Raw genomic sequence first — 15,279 nt, 5'->3', positions numbered from 1 at the left:
TCAACACCACATGCAAAACCTTGATTTTTAATGTACATATTGTTGTTAATATTGAATGGTTGTTAGTCGGGCAGTAGATGTAATCTGACCAGAATTTTCAGAGAAAGGCCTTATCCTAACATCATTCGTAGAAAATGAGTGGGGGGCATTTCCAAACTGTATACGTTGTTGCTTAACTGTCATTTTCTTCGAGCTAGGTGAAATCTCTCTTAGTGATTTGTTTATCTTGGATAAACGGGTAACTAAATCCCCATTAAACCCCAACTCTTACATTATTTTAAACCCCCTTATCCCCTCCCCCCCCCCAAGTTTTGAGGGGAACTTCCCAAAAAGTCCCCCAATTACAACCCACTTGTCTCACAGTTTTGGGGACAAAAAATTCGACAAGTGTTTCCAGTAAGAAGCTCCATTTTTCTATATTAATAAAATTGTACAATATAATATCTGAAATACAATTAAGTAAAACTAACCAAACTTCCACACGACAATTTTGTCCTTAGCTTCTACATTTTTCCTCCTATTGCGACCATCAGTGTCAGAATGGAGGCCATAATCACTGTCACTACACGGCATTGTCACCAGCAGTCCCTCTCTGCCCACGAATGCAGTCTGTTGCATGTCCAGATAGTGGACTGGGATGTCAACTATTACACTTCCATCTTCATCGGATGTTATGAAGCTGTGACCCGAGTCTAATCAAACAGTGTAGTTATTTAAGACTTAGAGAAAAAAAATTTGTATTTCTGCTGATATCTGTAAAAGTTCAGGCATTGCAAAAATTTACAATGGTAGGCAGTCTAGAAAACTTATTTAATTATAAAAAAAACAACGAAAGGAGTAACAACTAAGCCATTGATACATACGAGCACAGAAATGATTGATAATTGGCGGAGGACAGTATCATAAACTGAACACGAGAAAGAAAGAATGACGTTAATTTAACTTATATTCTTTCCAATTTCAGCGCAATCGTTACAAAGTTTCAGCGCATTTCAGCGCATTATTATGTAAGGTTTTTGCGCTGAACTTTTGCTAAATCAGCGCATTTCAGCGCATTTCTTGCATAATTTTCTGACCCGAGAAGTAATCGCACCGTATTGGAATTTTTTTGGGTCCTTCTTGTACTCATTAAGAAAAACTGCTCATACGTCTTCTTTGCACGACTGAAAGGTCACAACTGTTTATCGATCTTACATCAAGTGAAAACAGGGATGATAGTCATAAAAAAATGGGCACACAACTCACTATCACAGTCATTTTGGAAGTTTAACCGGGCGAGATCTTGCACAACAGTGAACTGAGACTTGAGATATCTTCATAATATCTTGGTAACATATTTGTTAAGAATACAAGACGGCTTGTACAAAATATCCGGATCGCTGAATGGGTTTCGAGAAATTAGGACACTTTCTTAACACGATCCAATAAAAATGTCAATTTTTTGAAACTTTCTGTTTTGATAGATTCGGAAAGAAATAAAGATTTTGTACACTTTGGCGAACGGATCAAACTTAAATTTAATTTGGAATTGACCTAACACATAGTGACACCCTAACAAAGATACTGTTTTTGCTACTCTTACCAGCCCAAACTCTTTTTCTCGCAAGATATTAGCAGAGTAAAAGGTCATCCAAATCGTGCCTAAAAGGCGGGTTAATGTGCGTTTGCACAAATTATTTTCAGGCGTCAAATGCAAAACAATTTATCAAAATAGGAAATTCTAAAAAATTTTTCTAGATGAAATTTATAATAAATTTACGTGAATATAGTCCTCCTCATACTGCAAATGTGGAATGACCAGAAATGAATCAATTATTGATCATTTGTGCTGTACCATTATCTGTTACAAAACAAAAACGTTTTGAAATATTTGAAAAACTAACTTTTGTGAATTCTGACCTTTTAGGGTTTAATGCGATAGCGCCTTAAGGTGAAATTTATATACAGCAAAAACCGAATGTTTGAAAGCAAAAGTTTTTGTTCCAATGAACTGGGATGTCAAGTATTACACTTCCAATTTCGTCGGATGTTATGAAGTTGTGGCCTCTGCTAGTCAAACATTGCTGCTTTAAGACTTAAAATTTTTCAAAGAAATACTGTATTTCTCTCAATATCAGTAAATTTTCAGGCTTTGCAAAAAGTCACAGTGGTAGGCAGTGTAGAAAACTATTTCATTATAAACAACGAAAAGAGTATTTTTTAAGCCATTGATATAAATGAGTACAAAAATTACAAATGATTGACGGTGAACAGTACCATAAATTCAACACAAGAGGGAAAGAATGACGTTAGTTTATCCTAAAATCTTTCCCAGTAATCGCACAGTATTGGAATCTGTTTGGATCCCTCTTGTATTCATTACAAATAAAGCTTATAATTCTTCTTTGCACAATTGCATGACATTAATAGATAGGTTATTGGTATAGAAAGGTCACAACTGTTTATTGATCCTAATTTAAGTTAAAATATCTTTAAATTATGCTAACACAGAGATGACAGTCATACAACTCACAATCACACTGATCATTGATGTTTAACTGGGCATGATCTTGCAGAACAATGAAATGAGACTTGAGATATCTTAATAATGTGTCGGTAAAATTTTTGGCCAGAATACAAGACGGCTTGATCAAAATGTGCGGATCACTGAACAGTTTTCAACAAATTAGGACATTTTCGTTACACGATACCATTAAAAAGTCGTTCTGCTGAGACTTTATGTTTTGACAGCTTCGGAAAGAAATAAGGATCTTGTATACTTGTATACAGGAAAACCGTAATTTGAATACAATAAAAACCGATTGTTTGAAACTAAACGTTTTTTGGTTCCAATGTCAGCCTTGCCATCTGACAAAAAAGAGAGCCTAAAAACAAAAAAAAACTATAAACAAGAAAGAGTCTCAAATAAATCCTAAATTTATTGACGATTGAAAATAATTATCTAACAAAGAGTTATGCTTGCTGACTTACTGACGTAGTTTCTAGCAAAAAAAACAGGAGGTGAGGAGCAAAGAAAAATGAAAACTAAATAATTTATTCCAGTTGATGTTTGAGGCGTTATGATAAACTGTTATTCTGTTATTCAAAATAATGAAGAAGGACAACCTTTGAATTTCCCTTTTGCCCTACATGATGACCGAACTTGAATTTTTTAGTTAAGAGTTCCTACTTGTTTTTATACAAGCACCCATAATCTTGTAGCCACTCATGATTCTGTATGAAAAATGAGAAAATGGAAAAATGACCGCACTTCCTAGGTAATGAAAACTCTTCCGCAATGAATGAATATTCTACTTAGGCAAAGACATGTAATACAAAACAATCATGTGAGCTTAACTCAAATTTTTGAGGCTAAATAAGACCGTTGGCGTCCAAAAAAACTGATTTAAATAAGGTCCGGTTGAATTCTTCTCAGTTCAAACTTATCGTCCGTAAAATATCTTTTAAAATTAAAATTCTATATGGTACTTAATCCACTTAAAAAGTGTATTTAAACTATATTCAATATTCTAAAAAATCACTGGTTTAAAAAGAATTAAAGTCTTGTATTGAGCTTGTTTTCATTACAGGAAAAAAGCTAGTTTTCAAAAATCAGATCCCCACGTTATTTACACCCCTAGTCAGAGCATATTCCAGTACAAAGCATGATCACTTAGAAAACGGCAGTCGCTATGTTGTGAACGAAAAAATTCGAGAATCTTGAAAATTTTTCAGCTCAAATTTACTTTTAAATCTGCCCTGTAATTTCTTAAATCAGTTCATGGTACTAACTTCTCTCATAACACCAAAAAGTTTTTTTCAATTTTTTTCCATATTTACCTTTCAATTGGACCTTTACGACCTAAACGAGTTTCTCAAACAAAAATACGCCAACAGAAGCCGTTTCAGACAAATTTTTGTTCAGAATTCAGAATTCAGAATTCAGAATTCACAAATCGTGTTTGCTTTCCTGGTTATTTTTGCCCTCTCACTTTATTCTCTTCTTAAGTTTACCAAGTCTTGGCCATAACGATTTGATGTAGTGTTGCAATGTCTCGGCCAAGATTTCGAGCGAGTTTGTAGTAAGTGTTGTACAAATTTTGGAAAAAAAATTGCCGAAATTGACAAGTTTTGATTTAAACCTACCAGATAGTATCGGATAACAAATACCAAAGTTTTGGTGAATATTGAGATTTAGAAGTCAAGATTCAATTCTTGGACCAGATTTAGTTGAAGTTATTAATTCTTAGGCAAGGCTTGTGTTTAATCCTTCTATTGGTGGCAAAAACTTGCAAAGATTTTCACGTGTTTCACGTTTGAATGTTTGCAGATTTCAAACCCCGTGCTAATTAGACCTGTCCAATTAGACTCTTGCCCAATACTGATGCCACTTCACTGACTTGGAGAGGCCCGGTAGTGCACAAGATTTGTATAACATTATATATGCTCCTTATATATTTACTATAAGAAAAAATCAACGATCGGCAATGTCGATCGGCATTGAATCATAAAGTTATGCTAAAAAGCATTTCTTTTAAATGAGAAACTTTTTATAACTAGGAAAGTTTGATTATTTTAAATCATGAAAAATTTATTATACGTTCTACTAGGAAATTTAAAGTCGGTCATGTGAAACCGAAATTTAAATCCGTTAATGTAAAATAAATAAAACGAAATGGAAATTTAAAGTCGGTCATGTGAAACCGAAATTTAAATCCGTTAATGTAAAATAAATAAAAAAGAAACGTGAAGAAACTCACCTGGATCTGATGTGAGGGTGTCTTGATAATACATATTTTGGTCCGACCACGACGAAGAACAGTCGTGGAATTTGATCACAAACAGGAATGCTGACGTAATGATGACAAAAGGCGGAATTGTGTAACTGCGCGTTCTCGCTGAAAATTCAACCAATTTGAAATAGTCAATTTGTGACATAATTAACCAGAGAGAGTCGTCATGATCATTTTTTGCGAGGCAACTGCAATAATGTGATGTAAGGTAAATTGGTGACTAAAAATATAAGCGTTCTTTTCGACTGGCATTATTACTAATGTCAGCCTTGAAGATTTATCATTTTCAGAATTGCTGATTGCTTGTTTTAAGGTTCAATTGCTCGAAGGGTTAGTTGACAAAGTTTGATAAAAAATGTTAACTTTTTCATTTATTGTTTTGATTGCCTCGACCATGAATTGCTATAAACAGCCGAACAGATAATCCAATGAATTTAAAAATTGAATGGATTTTCGAAGTTAAATCTCCAATTGCAAAAGTTTTTGCAAAATAACCAAAAGCTCCGAAACTAAATTTTCGTTCTTTTCGGAGACAAACTAGTTGTTTTACATTAACGTCTTTGTTGAAGGTCGACAATTAAAAGTCTTTTGGCGTCTTGAAAAGACAAAAACCTTCACATAAGAACACAAAAGCATCTTTGAAACTGCGACAATTTTAAAAACACTTGAATAAATTTTCCTCTTTGAAAACCTGGAGAATTTAAGCATCATGCGCGATTGAAAACATAAAACCGTACGTCCTCTTGAAACCTTCAAAATTAAAAATTAATAGCCTGATAACGTGTTTTGATGTGAACCATAAATATTTCACGGCCTTTCATCTTGGAGTGTTCGTTTTCTTTCAAAATAATTGCTCAATAAATAACAAGATATTTCCAAGCTTTTGCACACAGCAAGATTTTTGTACAATATAACCGAGATATAGCAATGTGCCAAACGTGTAGGTGTAAGCCATTGAAATGCTTACGGAAAATATCAGGCTCTACAAAACTGCAGAAAAGAAACAAGTTCGAAATTGAGACTTCGGTTATCTTTTTTTTAAAATAAATATTTTCTATATGCAACAGACACTTTTATAGAAAACTATTAATATGTGTTTGTTAGGTTAATGGTCGGATGGTGCAGTGTTTTTCTCCTACTTGATTGAGGAGACAGTTTTTTTGGGCGGCTTCAGCAACAAATTAGTTATATTTGTCCATTTCAAAACCATTGAGCAATTTTGATTCTTTTTTTTCAGAATTTCCTTATTTAATCACAAAATAATTGCATTGATGTTTCTCCTGTTGATTTTTTAAGATTTTTTTATGGACTTGCATTGTTTTGCAAAAAAACAGACCTTGAGAAAATACGCAGTAAATTGTATATACAGTTATATACAGTTATCTAGTTTGCCACAAATAACGTTTATCTTGGATGTCCTTGCACATAAGTCCTTATTTCTTGCGTACTTTTGCGAGATCCTATAAGTTAGAAGCTCTTTGATACAGTGAACAGTCTTAGAAGTTACGTTTAATATTTGGCAAGCTTCTTGCAAACATTCAAACATTTTTCTGTCGTAGTATTAGAATATCATACTCTGCTCAACAGCGCCAATTCCACATGCATTTGTAAGAGAACATAAAATTGTAATTGCTGATGATCCATGCCTATGCAAGAATCAACGAATATTTTTCTTCTTAAGTCGAGCATATCGACACCTATCTCAACAGTGAAAAACTATACAATTTTGATAAGCTAATCAAACAAAAATTGATCTTTTTGAAAATTCAATTTGTTACTCAATCCACTTAATTTTGTTCAAAAATTCTTTTCAGAATTTCATTTAAAAAATGAAAAAACTTGAAAATGATTGTTTTATTACGTTCTGTTCGTGATCACTCAAGCAAATGATGCAAGTTGATTACAATTTTGAGCACTTCATGCAAAAAGAGAACTGAGAACAGTATCTTAATTTTTTTGTTCTATAATCTGCAGAAAAGAAAAAATTGTGTTCAGATTCAATAGATCCGTGTCCAGACAAAACAATCACAAATGCAAAATTTTTCTAGACAAAACAGTACTAGACAAAAAGTCAAATAAAAGGAGGAAAAATAGTCGCAGACAAAATAGTCCCGAATAAATATCGAAACAAGTGTAAAAATAATCTACGAACCATTAAAACTCATAATCTATTAGTTAAACTTCTGAATGCTTTGTTTTTAATTGATACAAATTAGGATTAAACCAAAAATTTTAAAATACGTTACTTGAATATAACTGTGTTGTAATCAGCTTAATATTTGTTCAAAGAAATACAATCATATAATTAACTTAAGGCGTTTCTTTGTTAATTGATGTGCATATGTTTAGTTGGGGCTATTTCGTCTGGGACTGTTTTGTCTGCTTTTTTGGGACTATTTTGTCTGGTAGTGTTTTGTCAGGGAATATTTTGCTCTACGGGACTGCTTTGTACGGGAGTGTTTTGTCTGGGACTGTTTTGTCTGCTCTCCAAGTAGATCAGTTTAGCACTTTTACTTTTCACGAAAAAGGGAACATTGGGGAACATGGAGGACATTGCGAAAAATATTTCATTTTATCCTTTTTAAGTCTTTTTACAGAGGAGCTATAAAATTCCCCAAACTGGAATGATAAAATTGAAAAAGTTTTAAATATTTTTCAATTACTTTATTGAATTATTAATGTTCTTTTATCGAACAGAACAATTAAATATTTTGCATAATAAGCTATTATTCAGCCCTTGCATCGTAGTTTAAGAGAAAATTGTGAAAACTTTCTTTAAAAAACGAACTTTAACAGTTTGAATTTTGTGGATTTCAATATGCATCAGTATTGAGTAAAATGAAGCAAAAACTCGAGTGCCAAAAGACGGCCAACTTTTTGAAAGTCATGTTATTGGATATTTTGCCTATTGTCAAGGATTGCTTTTGAATGAAAGAATAACTGGTTTTAAAAGCTTTTTTTGTTCAAAATTTATTGGATATCTCTTCCAAAGTCACTTACCCGGTGGGAGTTTTCCAGATTGATAATTGAAGTTGAGAACCATAGTTGCTAACATTAGGTCACAATGATTCCCAATCTGAGAAATAAATCTGTTTAATAATCAGTTTAATCCACTTTAGAATTGATACCGAATCCAAGGATAAACAGACTTCCTAGTTTGGACATGATGTTGCGATTGAAGTTATAAACTGTTTAGGATTAAACTGTAACAAGTTTAATAACTATCACACTAAGTTAATTTACTCTATCAGGTCAGTTCCATTCAAAATGTTTAAAAGAGGCTCGTGTTTCAAATAATTTGTGGAATAAATCGAAGGTGGAGTTTTGATGTAGGACTATTTCAATTTCAAATAAGCTTTTATGTATTTCACTTGGATGATATTGCGCAGTTAATATATAACAGCTATAGTATTACGCAGGTTGTGTAGTATGTTTTATACCACTTTATCTAAAGACCAATTTCGTTCTTTCCCTTTATTTCTATTCTGAAATGCTTTTTTCAACCAATTGAAAAGATGGAAAAGAAATCGAATTCCCTTTTACAAAATCTGAAAGGCAGACGACTTTTCTGAAAGTGGTGTTCTTGAAAAAATTTGCTTTTTTTATAAACGATAAACAGTCAAGTTTTTGTCTCTATATAAAAGAACAAATTGCTGGTTTTGAAAGCAGTTATTTTGCAAGATGTTTTTGTTTTCTTTTTTTTTTGTGGAAATAAATATACAGTTATTGTGGTCCAAGAGAATAAAAAATTTCCCACGAAGGTCGCATATCGTGTTAGTTTTATTGGCATGACATTTCAAAAGGGGTTTTGTAATCAAAAAGACGTCATTGCGCTTATTTCTGAATGATCTCTGAAGCGTCGGATTTCTGACAAAAAGGCGCCCCATTTTCGTGACTCTTTGTTTTGTAAACAAAAGGGGTAAGATTATGAAAGGCACGAAGCGCAAAACGGGCTTTTATGTATAATTGGTGTCAAAGGGGAAATTTTATAAAATTAAAAGCGCCCGCTGTACGTACAGTAGAAACAAGTGGTTGTTATCAGCGATTCTTATCATGATCATTACTTTTCAGAGATTACTTCAGAATGGACCATTAAAAATGGGGCGTGGTAGATCAGAAAAATAGTATCTTATTGAGAACGAATTTGACAACGAATTTAGACTTTAGCGATCTCAAAGAGGGCTCTAATGGATTTTGAAATCGAAGCAGATTTAAAAACAGGACACTTCAGAAAGAAGTGTCCTGTTCAGAGAGAAAATTTGAAAACGTTTTGAACAAATAAAGTCTAAAAAGATTGTTAAAGGCAAAGTATGGCAGGCTTATGAAAACACCGATAAATGTTTCGGCCCACTTTAGTGGGGGGGGGGGGGGGGTGAGGAATTATATACTCAAATGGGTTTCTTTTGTTTAGTCAATTTTGGCCGATCGATATAATCATCGTAGAGAGTTGTGACTGGTATCATTAGAAAACCCGTCTAGCGTGGAATATGGAAAAAAGATTTTTTGATTTTCGCTTTTTACATTTTAGAGTTATCGAGGTTTAAAGTTTTGTGAAGGGGAGACGATATTCCGTGGCTTTTATTCAAATTGTCCGAATTCTTGACAAAATTTTCGTAAATTTTGCTAATAAATGTTACAAATGTTAACGGAACTGGGATTGATTTTATCTTTGAAGATAGAGGCGAGTTGCTGAATTGTTCGATCCGAGTTTTTATGCTAGAGTTGATGCTAAACTTCTCAAAAGTCTTTATTCGTTAAAAATGGGACCAAATAGGTGTCTTTTTAGCCCATTGTCTTCAAATTTGCCGCAAATAGACACCTTACAATGCGGTCATTTTCATTGTAAGCTCGACAGGAGGGCTAATTGTACTTCCACTTGCTTCAAGAGTCTTCTGGAATTAATTTTTGCCAGTTTTTCGCAAATTTAATATTTATTTTTGATGCACTGAAAAAATTTGTTTAAAAATTAATCTACTTCGCATTCATTTAAACAATTGAGTGTCTTTTTAGGAGCACAGCAATATCAGGGCTGATGTTTATCTCATTGAAGATCCTTACGGTAAGAAAAAACAGATTTAAATGGGATGCGGCCTTTTCTTTTGAAAATTTTTCCATATTTATAGATTTGTTGTAAGTTACTGACAAGAATATCAAATCAGGGCTCAATTATTGACACCCAATAATTGTATAAAACGAGGCCCAACTAACACATATTATGGTTTCAGAGTTAAACATTTCTGACCAATTATTTTTGTGAATTTTTATGGGTTTCTTATGTTTGCTTTTACTTGTAATAGTTTTTGTTGTCCAATTTTTTAATCTCCACAATAAAAGATCCCAATGGCCTTTTTAGGCGATATACATTAACCTAAACAATGCTTAAAGTTATTATCTCACACCCCTTATGACTTTGAATACATTTGTTTTATGAAAATGTCGGTGATATTTTAAACTTTGCCTTCATTTTATCAATTTTATATCAATTTCTGGTGCAGTCTGAGTAAAAACAGCTGGAAATTAATTTCCTGTAGTTTATAATGCAGTTTCTGTAGCGGTTTTGTTTTTAACTAATGGCTTCTTGGTTTTGATACTACTTTTTTCATTTTTTTTGTTTCTAGGCATAATTGCACATTACATAGATTAATTTTGTTTGCTTGTCGAATTACCACCTTACAGAAAATTGAAATTGAGAGAAATCATAGTTGCAAGACTGCACAGCGTTGAAAAAAGCATGTCTGCATATGTTTGTTATTTGTTTTGGTTGAATAAATTATGCTTTTGAGCTGAGACACAGTTATCTAGCAAAATTTAAAAAATTTTATAAAAAGTGTTTTGCTTTTGTCTGTCTGTCTTTATTTTGTTGAACGACATATACTTGAAAATGTTGAGACTCAATTGCTTCTGTAGGACCTGTAACTCAACTCTTATACAGATTTCAGTTTACAGCCAATTCTTTAAGGTCTTTCAAATTAATTTTTTCAACTGTCTCCTCTTTGCTCTCATTTCTGTCATTATGTATTTTAATCTCACCAACAAGAATTTTCCATTTTTTGTTGGCCCAAATAAATTTTTCTCTTTTCGGTTCGTTGCATGTTTTGACTGACGATTTCGGTCATATAATTTCAAAAAACATTTCGAGATTTCTGTACTGTTCAATTTTTAGGTTCTTTTTCTTCTTTTGCTCCGTCTTTTTTTTATGAAGACCCGTAGATGTTAAGGGGAGACATATGAGATGTTTTATAGTTTTTGCAGATAATATATTTTGATGTTAGCGCCTTGAACACTGTGTTGTCGTCAAAAATATTTGTGAACTTTTGGCTTCCGCTTGTATTTGACGATATTTTGTAGTCTTGTGACTCAGTGTCATCAATAACCGGCCCAAATATCATCTGGAGATCTTGAAGATAACATCATCTCTTTTGGTTGAAACCTTTTCTTTGTTTTGAATTTTGAAAACATTTGTTTTCAAAAACATATTGGACTTTTGAGCATCGCCATCTTCACATTTTTAAAAATGTGTACTTTTTAAAGGACTTTTGTTTCTTTTCAAATTAAAACAGTAATGGGAGCTCTCATTGGCTTTGAACTATTGCGTAATTGAAAGTTTGAAATTCTCTCATAAGTTTATGGAAATACTGATGCAATAAATATAAGAAGATGCCTTGCACGGATTCACTATGACTAAGAGGATTGATTATACGGATGCACTACAACTAGGAAGAAGCTTTATATGGGTGCACTATGAAAAAGATAAATGCGTTTTCCGGTTGCACTATGAATGAGAGGATGCATAATTTGGATTCCCGCTGACAAGGAGGATTCAATATACGGAAGCATTTGACTAAGAGGATGCAAAATACGTGTGAACCCTGATAAGAAGTTGCATCATAGGGATGAACTATTACTAAGATGATACATTGTACGGACGCACTATGACTAAGAGAATGCGTTGGACGGATGCTGCACTTCAATTAGGAGGATGCTTTATATGAGTGCACTATTACTACGAGGTTGCGTTAGGCGGATGCACTATGAATAAGAGAATGCATCATACGGATGCACTATAACTAGGAGGATGCATTATAAGGATGCACTATGACTAAGAAAATGCGATATACGGTTGCACTGTGAAGAGGAAGATGCATTATACTGACTCACTCTGACAAAGAGCGTGCTTTATGCGGATAAGTTTTGAATAAGAGGGTGCATTATACGGATGCACAATGGCTAAAAGGATGCATTATACGAGTCCACTAAGAATAAGAAGATGCATTATACGGATGCACTCTGACTAAGAGGATGCATTATAAGGATGCCATCTGACTAGGAGGATGCAATATACGGATGCACCCTGACTAAGAGGTTGCATCAAAGGGATGAACTAATACTAAGATGATGCATTGTGCGGAAGCACTATTACCAAGGGGATGCGTTATAGGGATGCCCACTGACTAGGAGCATTCAACTTACGGATGCCATCTGACTAGGAGGATGCATTATTGGAATGCACTATTACTAAGTTGTAAGTTGAAGCTTTGTACGGATGCACTTTGACTAAGAGGCTGCATTGTGAGGTTGCACTATGAATAAGAGGATGATTTATAATGACGCACTCTGCCAAGGAGGATGCATATTTTGTATACTTTATGACTTTGTATACTTTATGATGCACCATTTGTATACTTTAGGAGGTTGCATTATACGGATGCACTATGACAAAGAAGATGCGTTATACGGTTGCACTATGATTAAGAGGATGCATTATACGGACGAACTCTGACAAAGATGCTACATATTGCGGACACATTATTGCGGACAAATTATTATTGCGGACACATTATTAAGAGTGGGCATTATACGGATGGACGATGACTAGGAGGTTGCATTATATGAATTCACTGAATAAGAAGATGCATTATAGGGATGCACTGTGACTGAGAGGTTTCATTATACGGTTGCACTATGAATACGAAGACGCATTATACGAATGCACTATGACTAAGAGGATGCATTAAACTGATGCCCTCTGATTAGGAGGATGCCTTATACGGATGCACTATGACTAAGAGGATGCGCGATACGGATGCACTATGAATAAGAGGATGCATTTTACGGTTGCACTATCATTAAGAGGATGGTTTATACGGATGCCCTCAGATTAGGAGGATGCAATATACGGATGCATTCTGACGAAGAAATTGCAATATACGGATGCACCCTGACTAAGAGGATGCATTATACTGAGGCACACTGAATAAGAGGATGCATTATATGGACGCACTATAACTAAGAGGTTGCATTATACAGATGCACTATGACTAAGAAGATGCGTTATACTGTTGCACTATGAATAAGCGGATGCCTTATGCGGATAGACTGTGACTAGGAGGATGCATTATACGGTTGCACTATGAATACGAAGATGCAGTATACGGATGGACTATGATTAAGAGGATGCAATAAACTGATGCCCTCTGATTAGGAGGATGCCTTATATGGATGCACTATGACTAAGAGGATGCGTAATACGGATGTACTATGAATAAGAGGATGCATCTTAAGGTTGCACTATAATTAAGAGGATGCTTTATACGGATGCCCTCTGACTAGGAGGATGCAAAATACTGATGGACTCTGACTGAGAGGATGCAATATACGGAAGCAATCTGACAAAGAGGATGCATTATGTGGACACATTATGACTAAGATGGTGCATTACACGATTGTACAATGACTAAGAGGATGCATTATACGAGTTCACTATGAATACAAAGATGCATTATATGGATGCACTATGACTAAGAGGGTGCATAATACTGATGCCCTCTGACTATGAGGACGCATCATACGAATGCACTACGACTAAGAGGATGCGTTATACGGATGAAATATGAATAATTGGATGCATAATACAAATGCACTATCATTAAGAGGATGCATTATACGGATGAACTAAGAATACGAGGATGCATTACACGGATGCACTAAGAATACGAAGATGCATTTTACTTATGCAATATGACTAAGGGAAGCGCTCTGACTAGGAGGATGCATTATACGGATGCATTCTGACTAAGATGTTGCCTTAAATGGATGCACTAGGACTAAGAGGATGCATAAAACGGATGTCCTTTGACAAGGAACATGGAATATACGGATGCATTATGACTAAGGGGTTGCATTATACGGTTCCACTAGGACTAAGAGGATGCATAATACGGATACCCTCTTACTAGGAGGATACAAAATACGGATGCACTCTGACTAAGAGGATGCAATATATGGATGCATCCTGACTAAGAGGATGCATTATACGGATGGCCTCTGACTGGGAGGATGCATTATACGGATGCACTATGACTAAGAGGATGCGTTATACGGATGCACTATGAATAAGAGGATGCATTATGAGGATGCACTATGGTTAAGAGGATGAATTATAAGGATGCCCTCTGACTAGGAAGAAGCGTTGTACGGATGAACTATAATGGGATGCATAATCGGATGCACTATCGTTAAGAGTATGTTATGCACGGATGCAATAAGACAACGGGGATGCATGATACGGATGCATTATGGCTAAAGGGATGAAATAGACGGATGCACAGTGACGAGGAGGATGCATTATACGGATGCCCATTGAACACGTAGATGCATTATACGGATTCACTATGACTAATAAGATGCAGTTTACGTATGCAATATGACTAAGAGGATGAATTATACGAATGCGATATGTCTAGGAGAGTGCAATATACGAACGCATTTTGACTAAGAGGATGCTTTATTTGGATGCAATTTGAATACGAGGATGCATTACACAGATGCACTATCACTTGGAAAATGGATTATACTGATGCACTACGACTAAAAATGTTATTTTAGAGAAGCAATATGACTAAGAGGTTGCATTACACGGATGCATGAGGAAAAAAGAGGATGCATAAACCGGATGCCCTCTGACTAGTAAGATGCAATATACCGATGAAAACTGACTAAGAGGATGCAACATACGGATGCACCTTGACTAAGAGGATGCATTTTACGGGGGCAATCTGACAAAGAGGATGCATTATGCGGATACATTATGACTAAGGGAGTGCATTATAAGGATGCACTATGTCTAAGAGGATGCATTATACAGATGCCCTCTGATTAGGAGGATGCATTATACAGATGCACTATGACTAAGATGATGCGTTATACGGATGCACTATGAATAAGAGGATGCACTAAGACTACGAGGATGCACTATACGGATGCAATATGGCTAAAAAGAGGTATTATAATGATGCATGGTGACTAGGAATATGCGTTATACGGATGCAGTATGAATACTATGATGCGTTTTATTGATGCACTATTACTAATAAGATGCATTTTATGGACGCAATATGACTAAGAGGATGCATTATACGGATGCACTATTGATAAAAGGATGCACTATACTGATGCACTGTGACTTAGAAGATGGATAATACTGACGAAATGGGACTGAGAGGATTTA

At 34.7% G+C, this 15,279-nt stretch overlaps 2 protein-coding genes across 3 annotated transcripts in view; both read right to left on the bottom strand.

The window, feature by feature from the left end:
- LOC142338620 (neural cell adhesion molecule 2-like) overlaps nt 1-8,202 on the bottom strand; it is a 63,900-nt gene extending 55,698 nt beyond the window's left edge. For both annotated transcript variants that reach the window (XM_075388456.1, XM_075388457.1), the window contains exons 1-3: nt 7,773-8,202; nt 4,740-4,877; nt 471-692 (exon numbers count right to left, since the gene is read on the bottom strand). In XM_075388456.1, coding sequence (XP_075244571.1) covers nt 471-692; nt 4,740-4,877; nt 7,773-7,827 — 415 coding nt within the window. In that variant the 5' untranslated portion in view covers nt 7,828-8,202. The remainder of the gene's footprint in view (nt 1-470; nt 693-4,739; nt 4,878-7,772) is intronic.
- Nucleotides 1-15,279, bottom strand: part of LOC142337845 (centrin-3-like) — a 447,449-nt gene that overhangs the window by 321,699 nt on the left and 110,471 nt on the right. The window lies entirely within an intron of this gene.

This window comes from Convolutriloba macropyga, chromosome 4, assembly GCF_964194025.1.
Source record: "Convolutriloba macropyga chromosome 4, txConMacr16.3, whole genome shotgun sequence".
In the NCBI taxonomy this organism is placed as follows: Eukaryota; Metazoa; Xenacoelomorpha; order Acoela; family Convolutidae; genus Convolutriloba; species Convolutriloba macropyga.
Note: the sequence above shows the minus strand (reverse complement) of the source record. Positions and strands in the feature narration are given on the sequence as shown.